Source organism: Pagrus pagrus (assembly GCF_965226575.1).
Source record: "Pagrus pagrus genome assembly, chromosome: 11".
Lineage (NCBI taxonomy): Eukaryota > Metazoa > Chordata > Actinopteri > Spariformes > Sparidae > Pagrus > Pagrus pagrus.
Genome location: NC_140195.1, coordinates 25330199 through 25356206, shown reverse-complemented (window position 1 = coordinate 25356206; position 26008 = coordinate 25330199). Strand labels below are relative to the sequence as shown.

General features: G+C 40.4%; 2 protein-coding genes across 10 annotated transcripts in view; both read right to left on the bottom strand.

Annotated features, from left to right (window-relative positions):
* Positions 1-1479, bottom strand: part of prex1 (phosphatidylinositol-3,4,5-trisphosphate-dependent Rac exchange factor 1) — an 85345-nt gene extending 83866 nt beyond the window's left edge. For both annotated transcript variants that reach the window (XM_084366824.1, XM_084366825.1), the window contains exon 1: positions 1067-1479. In XM_084366824.1, coding sequence (XP_084222950.1) covers positions 1067-1210 — 144 coding nt within the window. In that variant the 5' untranslated portion in view covers positions 1211-1479. The remainder of the gene's footprint in view (positions 1-1066) is intronic.
* Positions 1480-3202: 1723 nt separating this feature from the next.
* On the bottom strand, positions 3203-25436 carry LOC311265310 (ral GTPase-activating protein subunit beta-like). Of its 8 annotated transcripts, none has more exons than XM_084366826.1 (31): positions 25272-25436; positions 24010-24230; positions 21484-21686; positions 21139-21305; positions 20873-21059; positions 20468-20599; positions 19663-19841; positions 18469-18620; positions 17668-17908; positions 17025-17060; positions 15992-16193; positions 15486-15653; positions 15208-15322; positions 14895-15042; positions 14705-14769; positions 14464-14608; positions 13016-13146; positions 11909-12091; positions 11508-11656; positions 10559-10746; positions 10259-10362; positions 9942-10097; positions 9032-9241; positions 8593-8751; positions 8252-8420; positions 8018-8140; positions 7784-7920; positions 7559-7667; positions 7279-7357; positions 6259-6407; positions 3203-5569 (listed from the first exon to the last, which is right to left on the bottom strand). In XM_084366826.1, the coding sequence occupies exons 2-31, from the start codon at positions 24184-24186 to the stop codon at positions 5376-5378; spliced, it is 4557 nt and encodes a 1518-aa protein (XP_084222952.1). In that variant the 5' UTR covers positions 24187-24230; positions 25272-25436; the 3' UTR covers positions 3203-5375. The 8 variants fall into 8 exon arrangements, with proteins under 8 accessions (XP_084222952.1, XP_084222953.1, XP_084222954.1 ...); XM_084366827.1 differs by having other exon boundaries at positions 9942-10094; XM_084366828.1 differs by having other exon boundaries at positions 13016-13137.
* Positions 25437-26008: the final 572 nt, after the last annotated feature.

The window sequence follows — 26008 nt, the reverse complement described above, 5'->3', positions numbered from 1 at the left end:
TATTCATGTCACATTCAATTCAGCCAATTTAAAGTGAACCACACAGGGACTTTGCCTCAGCTGGATGCAGAAACCACCTGCAATGTGAAAGCACCACACATGACAGGTCAAGGATGAGGGGAGGAGAAGGACAACGAAAGATGACAGGGAGAAGTGACAAATTGAATAGCCTCCTGCAGGTGGGAGCCATCTATACTGGCACTGTGTTAGTGGCTGAAAGGAGTGTGTAAAATTACCAGGACTTCATTCATCAAAGGCAGCTGATGTACAATGAGTGAATAAGTAGCTGTGCTGCTGAAATGGTGTCTTATCACTGTCGGGAAAAAGGAGGCGTGGTGGTGTTGAATGCTCATGAATATCTATTTATTTGTGAAGCGAGTGTGAATTGAGATCTCCTTTGATTGTTTTGAACCTGAGCTTTAACACACAATAGAGGAGAGGTGTGAATGCTAACCCCACCATTCATGCCCATGTGTGCCTGAATCGTAACAGTTCAACCAAGGAAAATGTTTTTCACAATACCTGTATATTTTATTGACAAGAATAGGCTAAAATGCAGCAAGTTAGACGTGGGTATATGTATGCTTACAACATTCCCAGCAGGAAGTCCTCTTAGAGGAAAGATGTCAATGCAATACCTTTGAATAAAGCTTAATTCTCTGGGAACCAAAAGCTGTTTACCTATAATATAACAACATGGGAGTAAAAGTTAAGAGATCACCAGAAAAGCCACCCTTGTGTACAGACTGCCACGCCAAACCCCATACGTATTGCTGGCAATTTAGCTTCAAACCCAGGCCATCAGCTTACAACAGGGGAAAATATTCAAGTTTAAATTTCCTTGCAACCTGAAACACGTATTGTATTATATATGTGCCGAATAACAGAGCATCACCTGTCACTTAATAAAATGTCACCAGTTGTCTAAAGCAACGTTTACGCTGGCCGAAATGAAAGACAACCTTAAATTAGAGGATTTATGACTGGAGTTTGGCCAGGTGTTCTGCCCGTGTAGGAGATAGCGGAACGTGAACATGAGCACCGTGAAAGGTAATGTCAAACTTACCGACTGAAGGAAAAGCAATGTCCGAACATAATCCCTCTCGGTGTTCAGTATTTCATTTAAAACGCAAAGCCTGAGCCGCTGCTGTCGGTCCGAGTCCTTGACGGCGTGGATGCCGTTCTCGTGATGCCCGTCGTCCTCTTCCATGATGGTAATTCAACCCCCAGAAAAGGTTGCTCTCTACAGAAATACTCTTCTTTTCCTAAGTATCCACACTTTGCTGAGTTGTCGCCTCAGTCCATTTTGCAGCAGCAAGTTTTCCCCAAAAAACCCTCGCGAGCGGTGATGCGCAACGCACCGCGCGCTGGAAATAAAGTTCAGCGAAAGTACCAAACAACAAGCGGAGAGCCTGGATGTGTGGTCGCTACACCAGCCAGCTGAGAGCAGGCAAGGCAACCGTAGATCAGCACAGAGACCGGAGAGACGACAGAGAGGTGGAGGAGGAGGAGGAGGGACCCAGTGTCACACACACAAACGGGGGCCACAGCACTTCAGCTCCGAGCAGTGAGCACACAAACAAACAACACGTTCATAAACACATCTGTCTATACAGGAAGAAACCAAAACACTGCACCTTAAATTAATCACTGTAGAGCACGAATGTTTAAGTGGCTCCAAAAGGAAACTAATTACTACAGCTGCACTGAACTAATTAAGCTTTCTTGATTAGTGTTGTAGGAAAACCTAATACACTATATATGAATAAATTAAAACATGTAATAAAAGACGAAAACAAACAAGGTAATGCACATAAAGTAGCAGTAAAAACTCAAGCCCCCAGGCAACTATATTTACCTTTTTGCCTTTTTTATACTAAAATGTAACTAGGTTCATTTGTGAGATGGACACAGCCTGTAAGGCTAGGTGTATAGTTTGATTAGCATTATAAACATTTCTTAAATAATATGTTAATAGCATGAATATAGCCTACCTTTCAATAATCGTACTTTTCCTGAACATTTAGCCACAACGTGCTGCCAAAAATGAAGAATTCAAAGTATTAAATTAAGAATAAAAACATAAAAAGAGCAAACTAAATGGTGGCTAATTCAAATGTTAGCATTCTCCCTCCTTAGCTTGTCGAATGCGACATATGCTAACAGCAACATAAGGCAGAAATAACGGTCAGAAAAACGATATTTTAAAGATTTATGAAAAACTTACCTCTAATTTCTTCGAATAGTACCTCAATTGAGGGTTACAACCTATAACGCTATGAAATATTTTTAATAACGTACTATAATGTGTAAGTTAGCCCGGTGTTTAGGCCCCTACCTGTCACAACGGTGTCTCACCTGTGGCTAGCTTGTAAATTTAAGAGGAAGGCGCCCTCTGGTGGATTCAGGCACAAGTGCAACTTTTGGTTAGAATGAGCACAACTCACGGGGCGCGGTGGATGTTGATTGTGGTACGTTCATGAATAAAAAGAAACGCACCCCCCGAGCTTGAAGGTCAAAATACCCATTGAGCTCATGATCTGTCGGTATGGTAGACTAACTATAAATATTTTTCGGTCACAGCACGTTAACATTTCATACCTTCAGGACATGGAGGCACACCCATTGTCACAGGTGTCACCCGGAGCTGTTAACCGTGTTATCAAGTTAAATCCGGCATGTTTCACTACATTCATACACCACCTTTAACACCGCAGGCCACATTCATTCCGTTTGTGGTGTTAATATTCATATCCGAACAACTGTAATGTCTGCTTTTGATTCTAGAGTTGCTCCTGGAGAGAAACTAAACGACCGTTTAAATGTTAAAAACTAAAAGTGGAGCTTAAAGGTGCACTATATAGTTTTGATAGTTTTAATTTATTGATTTCATGATCAAATAAACTGAATAAACAAAGAACACAATTTCACACCATTTTACTTTGTTTATTTTTGCGGGACCCTTCAAAGTAACTACCTTGTTAGTTGTCTTATGGGGACCTTATTTCCCTCAAGGGTGAGATGTTTATATAGAAATATATCAAATAACCATTTCTGAGTTTGTATTATTACCCTATTACTTTTGTAAATATCGGCATCTTTCTCAGTTTTATTTTTTTCCCAAAGCTACATTGTGCACCTTTAATTTAGTCCTCATAGACATGCTGTGAACAAAAAGTCAAATGTTAGGAATGGGAGCAAATTAAAATGTCAATAATAGTTTTAATTGATGCATGTTACATTCAATACCCATTGTGATCCTCCCACACATAATTGCATACATACAGAACTTTTCTCGCTATCTCAGATGAGGAATGCAACAGACAACTTGTAAATGCCTTACACTATCATATATTTACAGATCATCCTCTGCTTCTGTACATGGCAAATCCTTAAATACGATCAAACATCAGAGGAGTAACATAGGATACAATGTATGACTGATTGTATGTAGTTTTCTTTGAAGCATATTCAATGTACTTTTTTCCTTCCAAAAAAAGGCATGTGCATAAAGCACGGTCATAAAAAGTGAGTCACACAATTAGACATGATAGGTTAAAAACTTCTCAACGCCTCTTCTTCATTCATATTTCACAAGATAAAACTCTTCCTTCAGCAGGGTTTTTCTTTCAAAATGCACAAAAGTACAAAAAGACATGTAAGGTAACCAAAGGGAATAGAAAATGAACCAAAAAAAAAAATGTGCTCAGTGCATTAAGACTTTCCGATATAACAAAGAAACTAGAGGTGTTTGCCCTGTTCCATCTGTGTGATAAATAAATTCACATTGTTACAGGCAGACAGTGAGAGGGCTTGAATCAAAAACCAAAGTACAGTGAGTAAACATGAGTGAAACAAACTGTGAAGCCAAAAAAAGAAAAAGATGTGTGAAGGCAAAACTGGACATTTATGTTATCCAAACTGAATATAAATGATAAGGTTAAATGTACTCTTTCTGGGTTTAGATTAATTCAAAAAATACAACTTGGATCAGCCAGAATTAAAGTTAATGCTGTTAGCTACATTGAGTGTTTTGGCGTTTGAATCACCACAGATTGGTTTGGAGGAGCGAGACACTGAAACTGTGCTATTAGTTCTGTTTGGTACTTCAATGTCTGTGGTCTTTTCATATTAGCTCTGCAAACATCAAGTGCAAACTCCAGGAGCTCTGTAACTACTCTCATGATCAGTAAACTCACACGTTACCCGGCATTAAAAGTGAAACCAATTCCCAGGTCATGTCCTAACAGAGGAAATGGAAATCTTCAGCACTGTATCATCTTGAGATTCTCATTTGTTTAAAAGTGACATAATTCATCTTTAAATGCAATTTAAGGGTTTTTTGGGGGGTCACTATGACTCCCTGTAGTGTAAATGATTTGACTGGCTGAACAAGCATACATGTGGCCGTGTACACACACACACACACACACACAAACAAACACACACACACACACAAAAACAGTGCAGTGGCTGTTGTGAGATGGGATGACTTTCAGACTGGCACAGAGACAGCTCAGGTCTCAACATGACATCCACAAACAATAATATAAAGTTAGAGTCCTAGAAATCATCAGCAACATAAAAAAAAATATAAACAGCAACATTTGTGTGCTCAGTCAGTTGCTCGGATGGCCGAATGTGTGTTTGCGCTAGGAAGACTTTAGCAGGTGGTCTCTGCATGTAGATGGCAATTTGTTGTAAAACTAGATTATGGGCTAATGTTGTCAATCATTTCTTTGCTCTCTTGAAACCACCTGTCCTGAAGCAGCTGCGGTGTGGTTTATAAAACATTTTTATAACTCTGACATGTTTATCTCCTTGGCAAAAATCCAACCATAAATCTGTCTGATTGAAACAAAAACAGATAATCAGATCTGGATTTTGGACACAAGTCTGTATTACCAAACCATCATGAAGTTCACTCATATCACAGGGTTTAAAGGACAAACTTTTTTTTACAATTTCAGAAAGGCCAACAGTGTAACTATTGTATTGCAGTTAATGACAAGCAGAAACTCTTTTTTCGCCACAAAGCATGGACCTAAATGAGGAAAGACAGTCACTGTTGAGCTTCAGCCATTCAAATCTTCAACGAGTGGCTGCGACATAGAAATGTAGCTTTTTCCGCCTTGGCATGGTTTTTGACACTTTGCTCTCGGAGTCAAAGGCAGACAGTGTTGATATATGTATTCATATAAATAACAAAACAGTACAGTATAAATATAAAGATTCTGTGTGTGTGTGTGTTGTGTGTGTGTGTGTGTGTCTGTGTACGCACAGTTGTAAATGGTGTGTGAGTATAGGATAACGGTGTGTATGCGTATGTGTTGCTGTGTGCGCTTGTGAGCCAGTGTTAGGACAGGACAGGGGGGTTAGAGGTGAGGCTTCCCCTCCCCCACCTCGTGGAAGAGCGAGGTGTAAAACTCAGGCTCCAGTTGCTTGTTCCGGTAACGCTGGACAATCTCAGTTATTTTCTGCTTCCGCCGCACGTGAGGCGGGTTGTACAAGTCACTTTCCAGACGCTTCCGTCTGCACACGTTGATGACCGTTTGGCGCACGAGAAAACCTGATAGAGGGACACAAACACAGGAGATCATCAGGTCAAAGTAGACAGTTTTGAGATACAAAGAAATTTCATAAGATGGATGAATACTATAACAACTTATAAAGCATGAACATTTATAGCAACTTTTCTTGAGACAAAAGTAGTGAAGATAAAAATTAGGGCAGGGAAAGATATCCCAACATTTTACTATTTTTCTTGACTAACAGACAGAGTTAAATATATATTCTTTTAAATACTCTATGCATTTCTCTTGTACATTTATGTTTTGGAAAGCCAAAGAAAGCCATCTACTGGCCAAAAGTGGTATGACAAGCACTTTGCTTTAAGACAGGTAAGATAAACAATCACAAGCTACAGTCAGTAAAATTCAAAGTTTAGCAGTACCAGTTCAACTGAACCTTGTTCATATCACACCCATGCCCTGGTCATATTACCAACCATTAACTTCTGCAATGAAAAACTATATAAATAGATTAAATGGAGTTCATTTCCTGTACACTCAAATGTCAACCATAAAATATTAATGCGTGCAGATTACTATTTCAGTGAGCTCATCAATGATCCGAATAGATTTCCTGTAAAACCATGTGATGCATTAAGACTTGTTGCCTCTGTTGTTTCTCATGAGGCAAAAAAGGGAAACACTTGGTACGTAGGGATAAACAAAGACATAGAGAGAGATATAATACCTAGTGCTCTGCGGCTGACCACCATGCCGTCCACCAGGGGAATCACCATGCCAAATTTACCCACAGCTCCATGCAGCCGGATCCTGAAGAGTCCCGTCTTCAGAGGGTGGATGAAGATCAGAGGAACGTCCTTCTCAAGTAACCCCGACCTGCAGCGCAGACAATTAGAAAAACAGAAAAGGAAGATGATGTAGGTGATTTGCAACGAACTACAACAATACATTAATATACAGTAGAATAATATTGAGAAACTGGCACTATACAAAACAAATGAAAAGCACATCGTTTATAGACCTAATTTATATTTGGCATTACCATGTATTCTTACAGACTACAATCATGTACAACTTCACTGAACCTGACTGGCCTCCTCTGATGCAGTTCTTGCTCTTTTAATTGAAAATGAGAACATGGCGATCTTCACAGCTCACACCCAGCCATTATCTTTTCAAGGGATCTTGGCACTCAGAAAACTAGTTATGTCACTAATGAAATGGCAGTTGCATCATGTTGCATCAGATCACACTCCTCCAGCCAACACCCTTTCAAAAGTGGCGTTGTTCATTTGGTTAAAAACAACCCATTTATATCTGTTTGAGGCTTGTGGTCTGTGGCCTCATCTGGTGTCCATCTATCCACAATCTTTACAACAAAGCTGCTTAGTAACAAGTTATGTCAACTTTAAAAAAGGACATCCAAAACAATGTACATATGACTCATATTTCACAAAAACTGAATTTTCCTTTGTGCCACTTTACAGTCGTGACCATTGTCACAGCTCTGCCGCAGTTCCTTTTCTCTGCCTGCTTTTGCACACACTGCATGTTGCACTTCCTGTTTTTGCACTGTTTGTTTATGCTCTGTCTGTTCTCCTGTGTAATAAACAGACGTAAAACATGGGCTGGTTTGCAGAATGTTTTTTTTCTTCTTCTTCTTTCTTGCACCTGACTACAACCAGTTGATAAACCATATGTTCTCCAAACACGCAGCAAAGTGTTTTGAGTGTAAACATGTGATTACCTGCAGGAAGTGCTGTTGCTCATGCTAGCTTCCAAGCCCGTGCTGGTTTCCGCCAAGAGATCAGACAACGGGAAGTTCTCTAAAAACACAAAAACAATGACATTCATGTATCTCACTCCATTGGTCACGTTCTTAAGAAACAGGAACTGTTTATTATTTTTTACCAAAAGTTTTTGTGTGGAGTTTAAAAAAACATTATAACAGTAAACAGTATAAAAAACAGAATATATCCTCCACATAATAACAGGACAGGGTTGCAGTAAAAAGAGAATGTGCCTACCAATATCATCAAAGCGCTCCACCCACACCACAAACACCTTTGTCTCAGGACCCAGTGGTGGGAAAGACTTTCCAGTCGATGACCTCTTTGTCTTTACCAAAGGACTAAGCTACAGAAATAGCACAAAACACAGAGTTTAAATTAAGCAAACACAACATAAAATAGAAAGCATAAGCAGTGCTGTCAGCATACAGTTCAGTTACACCCACATAAGCCTCACTTTACCTTTTTGGCAGACTCCAGATTTTCAGAATGGTTGGGGAACAGCTCCAGTGTGAGATTGGGTTGTTTGTGTAAACCAGGCATGAGGTCTGTGTTGGTGTCTGCCTCCACTGTGGAGTCACTGTGCACTGATGACTCCTCTGGGAAACGACAAAAGAGCAAATGACAACTGTGTTAACCATGAATCCCTCACTGGACGATATCTATCAATTCATATTCAAGGGAGCAAATGCTGACCAGAGTTTTCTGTCAAAGACGGAACAACAAAGGCGATCTCTGTCAGAGCATCAGCGTAGTACAAAACTTTCTTCTCCCCGTTGAACACTGAACCTCCTGTGTCCTCAGGAGTAGATGCTTCCTCTACAGTAAAAAAAAGTTAAACATTGACTTAGTTACCACGAATATCCAACATACAGATAACAGCTGCCATTTATTCCTCCACAGCCTTCAGTAGTTAGCTCTGCAGCTTACCTGTTGGTTGCATATCATTACTGTCGGAGCAGGAGTTGAGGGACCAGCTGGTATCTAGGTGTCCCGTCCACCCTGGGTGGCGTCCCACATCCACAGGCCAGCCCAAGGACAGCAGGAACTCCAAAAAGTGGGGCTGGACGCTGGACGATGACTCCACATTCCTCAGGATCTGAACACCATAAGCATGAGAACACATCCATTCTTAATCAGAGATTTTTATACACACACTGTGAAAGAAGTAACAAGGTCAACATGTGTACATTTTCATTCCATATATAAATGTCAATCATTATACAGTCTACCATTTTATTTTACACTGATTCTGTTGTGTGTTTTCCCACCTCTGGGCTGCTTTTCTGTCCAGCCCTCACGTAGAAAATAAAGACAGTGTCAAACGGTCGGCAGGGGAGCAGGTCCAGGTAGCTGATGTCGTCAAAAAACCCTGGCAAGGACGACTCCAGGCCAATCAGGTGAGGAGGTAGACGACTGTTGTTGGGCTCCTATCAATAATAAATGTTATATACATACATCCTAAATGAATTATAATAACAATAACAGTGTTATAAATATACAGTATGTAATATTAATGATTTATACATTACAGTATCACTATCATTTTTTGTTATTATTTATTACACAGACTTAAACAGAATCACAATGCAGTGTGAGTAGCTGGAAGGCTTGCATACAATATTTAATATTGGCAGAAAAATCTTTCCCGCAGTTTCAATCCCAGAGCTTTTTGGTGAAAAACCTTTCAGACAAATTATGTTTACCAACCTTGAGCGCCTCCAGAGACAGAAAGCCGAAGTGAGAGAGGAAGAGGCGTGCTGTCTGGAACTCCTGCGAGGGCGGAGGGGGTTTGCAGTCTGTCTGTGGGTCAGGGTAACGCTTGGACTTCCAGATTTCTTCGCTGTGCCGCTCCAAGGCGTTCTCATACTCTATCTGCTTGGTCATCAGAATTCGAAGCTTGTCGTGCTGAACTTCCAGCTGGAAATACGAAGGGAAATTGGGCATTTTAAAAAAAACCACAATTTTAAGAGGCTGTGGCTAATAAATGACGCTGGTTTCATACATTCGGCATGAACCCACAGAGTGCAAGTCCCACAGTCCAAATACCTAGGTTTCACCTCCCAAAGCTGATTTGAAGGAGTCAATGGTGTGCATCTTGCTCAAACACTTAACTGGAGAACAATTTTCAACAGCTCTTTAATACATCCAGTCTTTTTTAAGTTCTCTGTGTTGACTGTGTCAAAGAGGTGTTGAGTCAACTCTGTGTTCATTTTTCAAACTGAAGTTAGTAGTGGTTTTGGATTGCATTAAAAGCCACAAATCATTGCACGAGTGTTGCATTGGATTGAGAAACAAAACAAAATGATCTTCACGTTCGTCACCAAACCACATGATTTGACCCTTTTTTCCCCCAAGAGACACCCAAAAGGTGAAATTTTATCTCTACAACAACTCACTTGTCGGTGATTACTCATCAGTGTATTTGGAGCTCTTGAATCATCCTGCCAGCCCATACAACTCACCTGATTTTGTATAATAACACATAATATGAGTGAATAATTGACTGCATGGCTCTATTTTAGTTCATGGCCATAGTAGAATAATTTACTTTTGTGTGTAATTAGTCATAATGTGGATACAAGATCAGTGACAGGGTTCAACAGGAAGCTGATCTCACCTCCTTACTGACAATGTCATCCAGGTCAGGAATACTGACATCAGCTTTGACTAGAGGAATCTTATCCACCTCTTCAGGGAAGGGCCTCTGCTTGACGTTGTATTTGATCCCCACATCATTGTTGGGCGTTGGACGGCCCTCAGGAACAAACACCTGCTGTGGAAGGAGAGCAGTAGACGAGATATGGAATAGAGTTGTGTTATCAGAGAAAAGGATGTGGAGCTGTAAGTTAAATAAAAGCAAAACTCAAACATTTCATATTAAACATTTCTGAGGAGATATCGGTTTGGCATTGTTGCTTTTCAGAGAGATCTCACCCTCTGATTGGCCCGAGCTCCTCTGGGTTGGTGGAAGAGCTGCATGGTCCAGGCATGTCTGCCAGCCGTCCCTCGGATCAAAACTGTCACTGATGGACTGGGGTCTGTTAGGACAGAGACGCTCTCATTTATAGGGAAACAGGACGGACTTGTTGTTTCTTTGGTTTTAACTTGCCAGTACTTGGTATTTGGCAGGTGACACAGTCTCTACTTGTACATTAAAGATGAACCAAGCAATTCTCCCCAGTAATCCAATAAACTAGTATCTTTTCACCAAAGGATAGATGATAAGCTACTGACTCTGCTCATTGCCCAGAGGTTGCTCCAGCATGGCGAGGATGACCGAGTTGTCCAGGACAAAGTAGCGGAAATTGCTAGCTCCTGTGGCGCTCAGTCTTGCGTAGCGAATCAGGGTGTCTTCATTCAGCAGGCTGCAGGTGGAGGCGGTCCCGCTTGGGGAAGGGAAGGCCCCTAACACCTGCATGATACTGGGGAACACCACAGCAAAACATCAAACAGGAACATAAATATACAGAAACTGGGTCAATAGCTGCAGCATGACTGGGACATTTAGCAGCAGGAAAAAACAACAAATACCCAATTTGAGAGTCACTTGTTTTTTGGATATACTCTGGTGTTATTGCTCCAGCTGACTAGCCCATGTCAGTTTGCAGGATATTTAACCTGGAAAGCAACATTAGCAGAACTAATGCATTTTTCTACAGTAATTTGTTTGCTAGCATGTCAACAGCATTGGTGCACAAAAAGAAATGTCTATGTTTGTAGATAAGAAGATGAAAAAGAGCTAAGAAGAGGAGACGTCATGGCTAGAAATGTAGTTTGTAGCAGTTCATGGCTCTTTTGTGTCAGTGTCATAAACTTATGTCTGGGTGTCACTCTGTCACCATGACACAGATGAAGGAATATGATAACTGTTTAATACAAATATACTGCAAAATATTTCAGTGTTATATCAATGAGGAGTTCTCCTTCTACATACATGGATAAATATCCAACAGAACGTCTTGTATGTTCACAGAAAGGACACAACAAATATGAAATATCAACTTTTCAATTTTTGTACTTGTTTTCCTCTAAATATATGGCCCATGACATGTAATTGACAGCACAGATATACTGTATATGGGCCTCAAAACCAACTTTTAATTTCTCTTTAAAATAGAAGAACAAAAGGGCCTTTAAAAGATAGATGCTTTGTAACTAGTGAAGAAACTTTGAGGAGTCTCACCAGGACAAAGTCGCCTCAGCAGCATCCTTAACTCTCATTGAAGCTGGGTTGTGCTCCTTCTCCCCTTTATGTCGGACTTCATGTTCCTGTCGGGACTTGCTGCCAGAGATGCCCAACTCCACAATCTCCAAAACTTCTACCAGACAATCCTGATCCAAAAAAAAAAAAGGTTATAGAGTCTCAGAACAGGAGTGCACATTTGTCTTTCCCTATAAATGAAGCTTAGACTAGACTTAAACATAATTACCAACACTCAGTTAATACTTTCTCTAAGGAGAAATGGCAAGGTATCCACATTTCTATATGTTCTTGATAAAAGTTGAATTTTACAAAATATATGATATCCCTCTTTATTCATAACATATCTGAGGGAAATTCAAATTTGAAGACTTGAAACCTACCTTCTCATCCAACATGTCGGGGTGTTCTGTGAGCCACACACACAGAAACTGGAAGGCAGCTACAATCATGGAGTGGAGGTCTCTGGATTGAAGAGGAGCTGGACGGCTACACTGGTACACAATGTACCCACATATAGAGCTGACGGCACGTTTACGGTCTGCGGAGTCTACTCCCACTTTCACCTGGTTAAGACAATACAAAAATACAGGAAAATGGTGAACATGAGATAGATTATAAAAGCCTTAATTTGAATGCACTTGTGAACAGTTTTTGTAGGCTTTGGTGAGTAAGCGACAGGCTGTTTAACTAAATTAGTACACATTTGATTATTTTTGGTTTTAAATAAATGTTTCAAGTTAAATTACACTACTTTTAAGTTTACATTTTAAGTACATTTATTTAACCTTATTGTTGTCTCAACATCTTCTTTCTCTGCTCCTCAGCACTCTTCATTTGCGCAACATCGGGTGTCAGATATTTACATTTTAGAGCCAATTACTACTTTCCTTATTTGGAAACTGACACCTCTCATAGCACTGTGGCAGAGCAGGTGCACTTCTAAACTGGGAACAACTGCAAAGCCATTACCAGGCCGAGAAACTGCAGCCAGAAACTTCTCTCATTTTGGTAATTTGTGGAACTGTGCTGACAGTTTGTGGGCAACTCCCTTGTGACGCACTTGGAAAACTTCTGACTTCCACATTAACCACCTGAAAGCACCATTAGTTTTCTTCAGTATAAGGGCAGGAGATGTAGAAGTTAACTGGGACCTGGGGTTAAAATCAACTAAAAAGCCATGTAGCAGATTAGTTTGATGCCATCTGTTGCCATGGTAACAGGCACAGACATTCAATAAACCTCATTTCTTAAATAGGGTTTTTTCTTCAAGCCTTCTTAGAGGAGCAAATCCAGGATGTACCTTCACACCATCTGTGGTTTTATCAAATATTAGTTTGAAAGGTTGAAGTAGCTTCTGGGTGGGTAACACTGGTGAAATGCAAGCTGTACAACAGTCTCACCTTCGCTTGGCCAGTTACATAATGATGATGTAATGATTTCAAATTGTTACATTGAGTCTCTTTGTGTGGTGGGCATTGCAGCTTTACCTTGGCAAGCCCAGCCAGCAGCTCCAGGGCAGCCAGTGAAATGCTCATGTCTTGCCTCCACTGGGAGTTGAGTCTCTGGGTGACCAGGTGGATGCTGCGCACCAGCAGGCCTGCCGCCGTATCTGGAAGAGCTAAACCATATAACACCCCGAAATACCAAACACCGCAAAGAATAGAGCAAAGCAGGATTCAGGCAACATGGCTAGGTTATACAGCACAACAGGACTGGAAGCCCAGTCAGTAGATATGTCTTTGTATTGTAAGCATGCATTAGACTAGACTTCAGTCAGTGTAGCACACAGTGTGAGAAAAATTCAGACTGATGAATAGATAAACTGCTAAGGCAGAGGGCTGAGTGATCAAGCTTTGACTTGGAAATAAAAGAAAGCTTTATGTATAATATAATCATTTAAAACGGACTAATTCAATTAATTACTCGACCAACCTGATAAAAATCCTGTCAATTACTTATTAATATCAGATAAACAATTACATGAAACGTGAATATAGTGTTGTTGTTATTTTCCCATGAGTTTTCTGTAATATTAATGAATTCATTCAATTTCATTTAAAAGTTTCACCATTTAATCTGGAGCTTATACTGATACCACATACAGTTTTTTTTTTTTAAATCGCTTCAAGTCAAAATAAGAAATGGCTGACTTTTTGCTGAACATGACTGTAAAGTTGCTGGAATAGTTCAGCTTTGTTCCAGAAGAAAAGTATTACCCACTGGAACTAACAGAGCCTCAGGTAAAGGATGTGACACTGGGTCCAAAAGCCCATGATTTTATAAATTTATGAGTAAAAAATCCCAAACCAGGCTGAATATGCTGTTGCGTATGAAACTACTGCCACCAGACTCGTCCTGCCCACTCTCGCTTGTTTTTTCCCGTCTAGTACTGAGCCTAACAACACAATGTAGCCATTCCGTCCCACAGGAACCCTGTGGAACTCCCCCCCTCCCTTCATATCCTGCTCGACAGAGTCGCCTATAACTGCCATTGTGTTCAGTAAAAACTGGAATAAGCTTGTGGGCAAATTAAATGGAATATGCCATTATCCGTTTATTTAAAAAATCAAAAATGCCTCTCACATCATGTCCAACACATTCATTTAGTCAAACATCACTCAGCCCTTCCAAGGAAAAGACAAAATCTTTCAAATGCTTTTGATTTGGCAAGATTGTTGCAAACACTCAACTAGAGAAAAATGAAACCACAACAGCACTGCATCACACCAAATAACTTTGGTTTCACCTACAAAGACATTTTACCCAACGCTTCTTAACTCTGCATACCACCTTAACCACGTTAGCTATAAAGAACAAATGTGTTATTTGATAAGTAACATCATCACATGAAATAATGCTCCTGCAAGCCTGTTATGCAAAGCTGGCACCATCGTGTTAATTCACCGAGCATGATGATATTAGCAGTTTGTCTTACCATAGTCTCGGAGCAGGGCCTGGGCAGGACGCTCAGAGTCCGGGCTGGTGGCCTCTGTGCTGCCCCCACTGGTGAAACTAATGCCACTGTTGGTACGGCTGTGACTCTGACTTCTCACAGTCATGTGGCTCCCATCTATGCTCCCCTAACACAAAAACACAAATATCAGGATGTCCAGTTCATCACTGTGCCTTTAGCATCATAAAATGTTAATTGTTTTTAAGCAGATAAACAGTCTTACTGTTTCAGTCTGTGCACCAATGGACTCCAACAGTGCTGAGTCTTGAACAATATTTAGCATTGCACCTAAGAGGAGAGAGAGGGGGGTCAATAACAAAACTTTTATATGCAATCATATTAAGACTTTCTGTTATTGTAAGTGAAAAGGCTAAATAAAAAGATAAAGAAGATATGAAGAACACAGCAGATACCCAGGATGAGCTGTGTGTTGGTGGGGTCAGTCTCAGTCTGCAGTGCTCCTATGAGGACATTGACGAGACGTAGCCTCAGGGACAGGAAAGACACAGGCTGGTCATGAGGCCACCCGTCCTCTTCGTTGAACTTTCCTTCCAACAGAACCTGAAGCACAATATCATCATGGTAAAGACCCCGACCTACTTGTGCTTAACTAAGGTACAGACATCATTGAAATTAGGGTTTTTACATTAGCTACAAAGAAAAGCTACAGTGAAATAAAATGGCTTATACCACAAACACAAATCACATTTAATCCAAAGCCATTACCTCTGATTTAATGTTGCCAAAGTGATGTGGCAATGGCAGCATGGCAAGCAGGATGTTGATGGAGGCTCTCCTCAGGTCGGTAGGATTTACATAAATCTTGAATTTTGACAGCTCCCTGTTCGAGGTAAAACAAAACTCATCAACTACAAACACTTGTAGTACAGTGTTTACTACAGACAGTATTCTGGAAACCTCTAAAGAGAAATCCCACAAATTAAATAATGATAATAAAAGATGCAAATTATATGATAACTGATCCAAAATAATACCAGTCTAACCTGTCTGGTACAATAGTCTCCAGGGCAGCTATGAAGTAAGGCACCACCACATTGATGCCCTTCAGGTCAGTGCAGAAGAGAGAGGAAGAGTTGAGAATGATAGAAGCCAGGACTGGTCTACAGATGAAATCGGAGATCTGGAGACCCTGAATCAGGACCATGTAGAACCTGTAGAAAGAGAAAGAGGAATACTTGCACAGTTTAAAAGAAAAGAGGCATTTCAGATCAGTTTCAGTCCCAAAAAATGTACTAAATTTTGGTCAACTTTTGTTTGATCAGGTTGTTGTGTATGTTGTGCTTACAAAATAACCATTACAATTACAATGACACTAGTGCTGAAACAATAAGTTGATTAATATACCTACCTGGTCGTGGAGCTAAGAAATCACATAAAAATTTCTTCCAAAGGAACTGCTGTGTAATCTTAGAAACGATAGTTTGACTAGATAGGAATTGCAATGCATGCCACATTCAGGGTTGCATTTTTTTTTAAATTACTATGTTACCTGGACAGGTAAACGGGCAGAATCTCTTCTCCAGTTTTCTTGCTACAGAAGATGCGGCTGAGAGTCCCACAGGCCTCGGCCCGTCCTGCCTCGTAGCTCTCTGGGAACTCGTTAGCATCAAACATGGGGTTGGACACCATAGAGTCTGTGGACATTTGGGAACCCTTTCTTCTCAGCTCCAGGCCTACTTGAGTGGCTATTGCTGTAGAGAGTGGGAAGAGACAGAGAATGAAAGGACCCTGAATTGTAATGTGGTCATTTGTTTACATGCATGCATGAGAAACAGGCAAACAAAGACATGTAGCCACTATATGCACACTAGAATAAAATATAGTAAAAACTTGATAAACAAAAGCACCATAAAGCAGACGTTTATTCGCTATCACAAGAGGGAACAAAGACGTCAATGACTGCAAACACACGCACACGCACACACACACACCATTTATAAGCATTCAAAAGGGAACTCTGACACAAAGAGTTTGCTATAAAATTTCTAACTATCACTGGCACAAAGCATGACCAACGGTAGTGTGCTGGTAATAGCTGCAACACCACAAAGCAAAATCCCTGTGTCAGCCCCCTCGCTGTTGCAATTATCACTCAAGGTACAGAACATTCACTTCATGCATTGAGGCACCAAACCAATAAAATCAGAACTCAAGTGAACTGACAATACAAAAGGAAATAACAAGAAACATTAATGCTGAACTTGAGGGGGGTCTGAAACTAAATCATAAGGATTAGTGTGACCCAAAGGAAAAGAAAATGAGAACTGAAAAAACGGGGTGGCGTTGTCACAAACTGGCAACGTTATGGTCGAGACAAGTGGTCAGTTGGTGAAACCCATTCCATCACCTTTGGAGAAACGCTGAGAGAACGCTGGTGAACTTTTATATATGTATGACAAGCAGTGGGAACAGAAAAACAATGGAGATAATGGCGATGATCATGAGGAACTCAACTGAAAAGCAGGAAGATTTGTCAAGAAACGCAAATCAAGTGAGGAAAAAAAGCTGCCGTTCCTACTTACAAGATTTATAAGAAAGGAGAATTTGGATAAAAGAGGCTGAAAGATAACAGAAATAGTGGAGAGACACAAAATCAAAGCAGATCCAATATTTTGGGATCAATTCATATCAGGCATGAATTGTGTGATTGTTTTTCGTTCTCCTCAATACATGACTTTTGACCCACTACAACTCTTTAACATTAATCAGACATGGTAGACACGTGCAGGACACTACACCAAAAAGAGAAAAATAAATGGAGAGCCAATGATGAGCCAAATTTCTTTTCAAATAACAAGTTCTGTATATGCTGTCACTGACTTCTCTAGCGATGATTTGACCAATAAAATGACTATATGAGGTCCTAATCTACATAAAGGTTGAGCCAAGTTTAAATTGTTGGAAGATGTAAATGGATTAGAATCAAATGGAAATTTCATACCAGGCCACTTCTAACCAAGCCCTCCACACATAGAAAGGCACAAACAAGTTTCAGAGAAGATGGTGAAAAAAGGAAAGGATATCCCAACGACATACATTTAAAAAATAACAGACACCAAAAACACAGATAACTCCACGAAAACATGTACTAACGAACGGCAACAAAACACCCACCTGCCCATGCATAAACTGAAACGTTACTAGTTTCACAGTCTGACTTCTTACCAGTCATGCTGGGGTCTCGACTGAGGCCGCTGTGCAGCTTACAGTGGACCAGAGCGGCGTCAAAAAGCCACTGGCCGAACAGGTTGAGAATGCTGTTGACCTTGGGCCGTGCTGGGGCCGGCAGGGGCCGAGACTCCCAACTGCTCTGGTTGGGGCTGGAGAGGAGGGTCGGGGAGGACGAAGTTTGTTGTTGCTGCTGCTGTTGCTGCTGGGATGCTTTGGTTGGCTGACTACCACTGCTCTGCAGGGTGGGGATGGATAAAGGAAGATATCTGTTGGGCTGCTGTTGACAGCACAGTTTTTCTAAAATTTCTCCACATTAATAGGACAAAACAAACAGTGGGAGACACGATATCACTGAAGACAACGAGATCGGGATTTAATTATTTTCGTTATCTCACAATAACAAAGCTTGTTTTCTCATGTTAACTGGTTTATTTATTTTGAGGGACCAAAAAACAGTTTTCTCAAGATAACAGAATAATTTATCACAAGAAAACGACTCCGTAAGATTCATAAGAGTGGACCACGACATACACATGCAGCTCTGTGGGGTGCGTCAGGGAGTTTCAAAGCAAACCATATGAAACACTCTTGTCTTTTGTCAGTTATGAGAGGAAACAACTTTTTGTTTTCTTGTGAAAAAATGTTTTCTAGGCAAAAATGTGTCACAATGTATTAGCTCTGGTCTGCCTGTCGATCAGCTTGCAAATAGTGTAAAAAAATTATAATAACTTTTTCAAACTGCACTATTATTATTATATTACTATTCATACAGTTTAATGTAACACTTGAACTTACAGTTGAACTCTTGCTCGTGGTTTTGGTCACCACTGTATGCCGTTGCTTGCGGCTGTGAGGGGGCGTGGTGTTGGTGATGGAGGGGGGCGGGGACATGCTCATTCTGTTGACTGGAGTGGGTGGGGCACTGTCAGCTCTGGGACGTGATATACCTGTAGACAGATAGGTAAAATGAGCAAGAGACTTTGTGTTTGGGGGATAAATATTTCTGATTAGCATTAGTAAACAAGAAAAAAAATCTTCATCCCACAACTCTTCCAGTGGACAAAACTTGTTACGGTTAAATACAATCATTTGCAGCTGTTTTTGGTTTGAGAGTCAGTGAGTTGATTGTAGACAATATTCATTCATAGACATGCAAGACAATGGTTAGGTACAAATCAGCATTAATTGATATCAATCCATCTTGATTCACTTCTTGTGCCCACAAGACACCCCTCGTTGCTGATGTTGTAGTTTTGTCGGAATATTTGGGAAATATCATTTTGCTATATCAAGTCTAACCCCAGTTGTTAATATCATCACCACCAATAAATAGTCCATCATATGCCCATCTCATTACATGACGTATCAGCTGATGTCTGTACCATGAGCAAGCAGCACTGGACAAAAAGTGAACACCCTCTCCCGTACATCTCTCTTTTCAACAGAGACACCTACAGTATAAAGAGAAAAATACACACTGACATATTTCTATTCAAAACTTAATACAGGTATTGCTGACTGACATCCTCCATCTTGTTTTTACTTAAAAGTAGTGGCTGAATAACAACTGGAAACTCTCTGGCATCCTTTGATTTCAATACAGTGTGAAAATTAACTTAAGAAACTTAAAATTTGCTTAAGATAGATTACAACAAGCATTAAGCTGCTTTTATTTTTGTCAAATTAACATCTTTTTTGCAAATAATGGAACAGAGAAATCCGTCCATGCAACAAATATGTAACTTTGACAATAGAAAAAGCATACGGTATGTGATGGGTCACCTTACTAAAGTAGGTAGCTGACTTAGAAGGTAGGAACAACTTACAAAACATCTATAAAACCAAACAAGAGGTAATCTGAACAACATACTATTACTATGACTAAAATGTGCATAAACACATATGGGATCTTTCTGCTATGTTTTATTATTTCATTCCTCTGGTGGCTTATGAACATTTACAACCAGTCACTACTTTGTATCCCCTTACCTAAGAAGGCATCCACAAGGCAGCTGACACCCCTCATGGCCCTGAAGAAGATCTGGGGTAGCTGTTTCAAACATGGATGCAGCACCACTTCATGAGGGATACCGCTGGAGTTAAGAAACTGTTCCTGAAACTTTGGAGTGGTGCTCACTATCGCGGGGTTGCTCAGGTCCACTGGGTTGCTAAAAACAAACAGAGAAAGAAGGAAATATATGGATTAAGCAAAAAGCTTGCAGATGCAGCTCAAGCCTATTGGATTTATCTGATATTTGATTCTGCCGTGGCTTGTAAAGAATGGATCAGTTCTCTCACATTTATAACTGTCAGTAGTGAGATGATGACACAGCTGCATTGTGATAGTGTATACATTCGAATTGAATTTGGGACTAACCACCAAAGAAAAACGTGATGACTTTAACAAATATGATTAAATGATCTATGAATGTGAACGAGTCTCAAAGTTTAGACTGTGGCTGCAGTGCCACCATTAGGTGGATGTTTTGGAGCTAGATGATAGATGGAAGGAAAAAAGGATGAGGGAGGGGATGAAGGAATGAATACAAGATAGAAGTAAGGTAAAGAGGTATGGATGGATGAAAACATACAAAATAAAATGACCAGCCACTGTATTAGTTTTTTTGATAGTAAGATGGTTATATGAGGTACTTCCATCCTATGCTTCAACATCTTTGTCTCTTACAGCACATAACAAACCTCATCTGTGTCGATTAGAGTTAGTTTTATGAGTTTTATGGGAGAAAACATCTGTTTTTCAAGTTAAAACCCAGAAAAATGAGCATTTATGCACCTCAGCATGTGGAGAAAGCGGTACCATGTCTGTGCCACACAGTCATTGTCCATCTCTAAAGGAATCAGGTTGGCATCTTCATCAGGAACTTTGAAAGGTGGGAAGGATGGTCCGTGGGTAAACCGCAAAAGTCTGGATTGAAAAAAAAGTGAGACACAAACGCACAAGCACACTCTGCAGAGAATACAGGCACTTATCTTATTATTCGTACTGTCATTATTAAGAACAACAATTTATATTGTATATAAGGCTACTACTGTTTAGCCAAGTGACCAACTATCTTAACTCTTGTTGAACAACCCATAAAATTTCAAACATAAACAAAACAAACCTTCAGTGACAAACTGAATTAATCCTCAGTACTAAGTCTAAGGCCAAATGAAGATGAAGTGGTGCCTTTCTAACCTGGAGGTCAGGGCGCAGGCCACTCTGCTCCACTGCTCTACAACAGGAGGGTGGTGTCTCCAGTTGGCCAGCATCTCCCTCGCTGTCTTCCAGTAAGGAGGAGTGGGAAAGCAGCGGGCACATGCCAGTAGCCATACCTCGAACAGCACTGCCATCAATTTCTCTGCCAGTTTCTCTGCCACCCCAACTGAAAGAGGGGACATTTTAGTTATCATCATTAATAATGATACAGTAATAGGGGCTGTGTGACACAGGGAGAGGCATACCTCCAACTGTAGGCGGGGCAAGTAATGTGTCGTTGATGCGCAGCAGAAAGAGCAGCAGCACCTCCCAGGTTTCCCTCACCATGGAAACAGACTCGCGTGCCAATTTCTGGACTGCAGTCAGAACTTGCTGGCAAAGCCTGATGTGGTTCAGACTGTGCTGTTCAGGCCTGAAGGGAGACACAAAGTGTTTGAAATGAGGGGACACAGAGGAAATCAGAGAGAAAGTGCACAGCAAACAGCAGTCAGAGTTTCATGGAGGATGACAACCACAGACAAAAACAAATACATCATCCACCAAAAATACATTTAAATTTAAGAGGAGAAATGTGAACATTTCTGACATACCTTGGTACAAAGACGTTGTAGAGATGTTTGAGGATAGTCTGGACGTACATATTTGGCTCCTTGACAACAGGCTGAGGCATTGAGTCCCTGGGCGACACCAGGGCCATCATCCAGTCTGTGTACACATCCACACACAGCTTGACGGTGTCCCCCTCTAGGGGGAGGGTGAGGCCATAACACAGCACCTCCATGGTCCACTTCACCTGGGAACCAAACCAATCTCGTTAATGTACGTAAATGTTTTCATGTTGTGGCTTTTTGGTTTATTTCATAGCATATTGCTGTCGAGGAGGCACGTATCCTACTGCACATGACAAGGCAAGTGACAGCTCTCAAAACATTTTTTCAGCAGTTTTATATTCTGCTGCTTGTACTGTGTCATGTGAGTACCCTTAAGCAGTTTAGCTCTGATTTAGTGTCTCATAACAAGAAAGACCAAAGGTTAAGGGCAAGATGATGATAGCAATAACAATACACTGCCTCTCTAAACCATGTTTCTTTGTTTCTTGCAGAATCAAAAACAGACCGAAAATATTTAAAAGGCATGTGACGAATGAAAGCCAGATAGTCATTCTACATTGAATGTTAAACACGAATGTTCATGTTTCATAGACAACATTAAGACGGGAGATGTCGCAATCATGTTTTTTTTGCCCGTGATCCTGATCTAATTACTTGTATGTTCAGCATCAGTCCAATCCAAGACTTTGCTTTTACGTATTTGTCACCTGAAGTCGGCCTTCCTGCGCAACAGCTCTCCCTTTAATTTCCTACAGTGTTCTGTGTCAGACAGAGGAGAGTCAGTGGGGATCAGTAGCAGGAAAGTTTATCCAAGCTTTATCCTCAGCATGAAGCGAAGTTCAAAGCCACAGCAGCACTTGAGATGCACAGTGCACCTGAAAAGTATTACTGAAATATTTTTAAACCAACGCAGTTCTCTTCACATCCCTTCCTGACACATGCTGTCATATCATTAATTGAAACTACTGGCTCTCTGTGAGCTCTCCAGTTCACTTGCTGACAACGGTGCGTGTCTTGTCATAGCACAAAGGAGACGGCTTGAATTAGACAAAGAGACATCCCTATTGAACATACTATTATTGCTGATCTCTGAAAATGTATGTGCCTCATAGGCTTTAAGATATAAAAATAGCCATTTACAAAGTATATTTCTTGTATGGTCTATGCAGAACACAAAGAGAAAAGAAAAAGAAATGCACAGGCATCAAAACTATGTTCATTTTCATTAACATGGAAGGTGAAGTGAAGGGGAAACTATAACAACAGCTACTAAGTGTCTGTTGTGTTTCAGGCCTAAGCTTCCTGCAGAGATAGGAGAAGCTATCTCTGTAGCACTCCATCAGTCACACCTCTCTATGCTACAGTAGCTATACCAAAGACACTTATAAATAAACAACGACAACTGACCTAGGTTTTGCCTAGTGGGACTTAAATGGACTTTGAGAGCATAAGAACAAAAGGACTATGATCTTAAGACATAAAAATGTAACTCATTAGCCTCAATGTCAAGCATTACATCTGGTAAATCACAAACTTCACAGGACAATCATTCCTACAGTTAAACAGGGCAGTGGTAGCATCATGCCATGATTTTAATGGCAGGAACTGGGAAAGTGCGAAGGATTAACGGAATCAAAAACAAAGCCAAATATAGAGAGGCACTTGAATAAATCCTGCTCCACAATGCATGCAACCTAATGACACAGTGACACAAAGCACAAATCCAACCTAGCACTGGTCTTTGTCACAAAGTTTGCCAGGCTAGAAATTTAAAAAAAAAAAAAAAACTCAGGTGCATGTATAGAAGTTAAGTGAAGTATAAAGAAGGAAACATAGAGAATAACCGCATGACTGTAGGTGTGCAAACCTGATCATTTGTAAGCATTCCTCATGTATTTTACTTTGTCCTTATTGGGTTCAATGTGTACACTTAAAAGTTAATTGACAGTGTAGTTATTTTTGACCATATCTACATTGTCACAGTTATGACATAGATATCTGTATGTATAATAAAGGTGTCCTCTGAATGCAGTGGACAGGAAGCACTTTATTGGATTCTGGCTTCTTAAATGTTAATATCATGTCGGCACAGCTTACATATGGCACAACACCGGGTATGTAGGAGGCTGTTCCTTTAAGATTTCCTGCTCAAACCATACCAAGTTATATCAAACAATGATTGCGCAAAGTAAAAATCATTTATATTTCATCATTGCGCAAACACTAAGCAAAAATATGTTTCCATCACATTCAAACAACTGATAATAGCAGCTTACCCTCAACTTAGGAGAGTAGAAACCTCAAGTTTTTACTAATGGGAACCTTGTTGTATAGCCCACTTTTTCTTATCTATCTATCTATCTACAAATACATACTATAAAACATATGGCACTAAGTTTTTCTCCAAAGCATTGGTGAGGAGGCAGGCAGCCTGGCAGACTACCAAATCATCAAAATGCTATTTCAAACAGTTGCGAGGTAGAACAGTGTGGACCTCCTTCTCACCTCCTTGTCTGTCTTGAGGATGTTCTCTGTGGCGACAGGGCTCACAGCTGTGCCCAGAGGTTTGACCACAGCATTTGCCACCTCCGTGCCCACACTGGTGGGATAGGTGTGCAGGACACTGAGGTGGCCCTGGTCACTCTGCACCACCAGCTGCAGCGAGCGCCACTCGGAGTACATGCTGCTGATGTCTACTGCACTCTACTCACACCTCCTGCCCCCACCTGCAGACACACAAATCAAACAGTCAAGTTAAAAAAGCAAGTTGTGGAAATTATTATTAAAAAGGCAACTTTAGCTAATATCTAGCACTCATACAGTGATGCCCTCTGTTGTGAGAAAACTTCTGCCAAAACTGTCAGTATGTTGCCAATCCTGCAAAACGAGAAACATACACGCCTCTTATCAAAACGAGACTTGCTTTGATAATCGACTTGATCTTGATAGCTATCATAGGTCCATAAAGCACTATTTAAACTTTTACTTGGTTTGGTTATCTGATTTAATCTCTGCTCATGTATCCAACGTTAGCGCATAGTGGTGGACGGAGTAAGCAGGACTAAGACGTAAAAAATAATGTTAGCAACGACAAAAGATTTAATCATATTAGAACTAAAGTCATTTGGTGCACTGCATGCAAATAAATGCTGACTGATGTGCAGTTTGACTGTAACAGGACCCATTAAACAGATCTTATTATGTCGTTGCAACAATTACGTCTTCTCCTTCCAGAGAAAACAAAAAGTATCAAGGAGCATTACATAGCATATATTAGCTTAAAAAATAAACTAGCTGGCTTTTATGCTCTGTAAGATTTAACCAAGTCAGGGAATTAAACATACCAATCATTTGTATCCTAAACCTCGGGTCGTTAACAAGCCGAGGAATCATAACCAGGAAACGGTTCTGAAAATGATTAGCCTGCTAACGCTAGCTAGCACTGACATCAAAACATCTTCATAATCTCGCTGTTGACATTAGCTCAAGTTAGCTGCTGGCTGGCTTCTGCGTTGCACAACTGTGTCTCTGGTTGAGACAAGAAGCTGCCGTTGAGGACAAACTGGCGGTTGTATGTGCTAACTTATCAGTTATCTCAAACTACGTTGTAGTTGAGCCGACGCTGCTAGCTAGCTGAGCTAATGTTCGCTACGTTAGCCCGTTCGTTGACATTAGCAGAGCTGCCTGTCATTTCTGTTAGCTATCTAACTTTGCAAAGACGCTAACGTTTGCTCGCTAAGTAAGCAATGAAGGGTTTTTCCATTTACCTGGACCGACTGGAAATGTTGTCATAACAGAGCTCTGAAACTCGCAGTTAGTGCTTTCTATGTTTCCTGGTCTAGACCATAACAGCCTCCATCTTCGCAATGTCAAGGCTTGGATATTGCAGCTTGATGGGCTAACGGGAAACAGGATCCGTAGATCGACGCCCCCTGCAGGGCTGCTACAGCAACTGCATCAGACCTGATGCTGCCTTCAGGTGCTCCTGGTGAACTCTCGTCCGCTTGTAATCCTTCATGACACCCATTCAAGTGTTTTCAGAGAAGTAAGATTATTTTTAATATGAAATAAATCAAGGAATCAAATAGCTAGAGGTTAGATTACATTACGCGATGCATGATTATGTAGAACAATTGAGCAAAAGGGGTTCACTGTAAGTTATCTTAATAAAAATGTCTTATTGTTTTTAAAGTAGCTTAAAATAAAACAAGATGAAAACTAATGTGTTTTTTGGAAAGAGTATGATTTGTATTGCAGTCCCATTAGTAGTCCACATTTTAAGTTACCCTGATCTAGTTTGGATGGATGTATTATTATTTATGTATAGTTTGTACTTGTATACATATTTGCAGTTTAGGCTATATGTTAAGTATAGGCTAATGTATAATGTGTACATGTGTATACATAATCTAATATTTTATTTTTAATATTTTATGTTTATCTTATCATCTCTATATCTTATTACTATTTTCTTTTCTCTTCTTCTCTTCATTTCTGTTTTCTC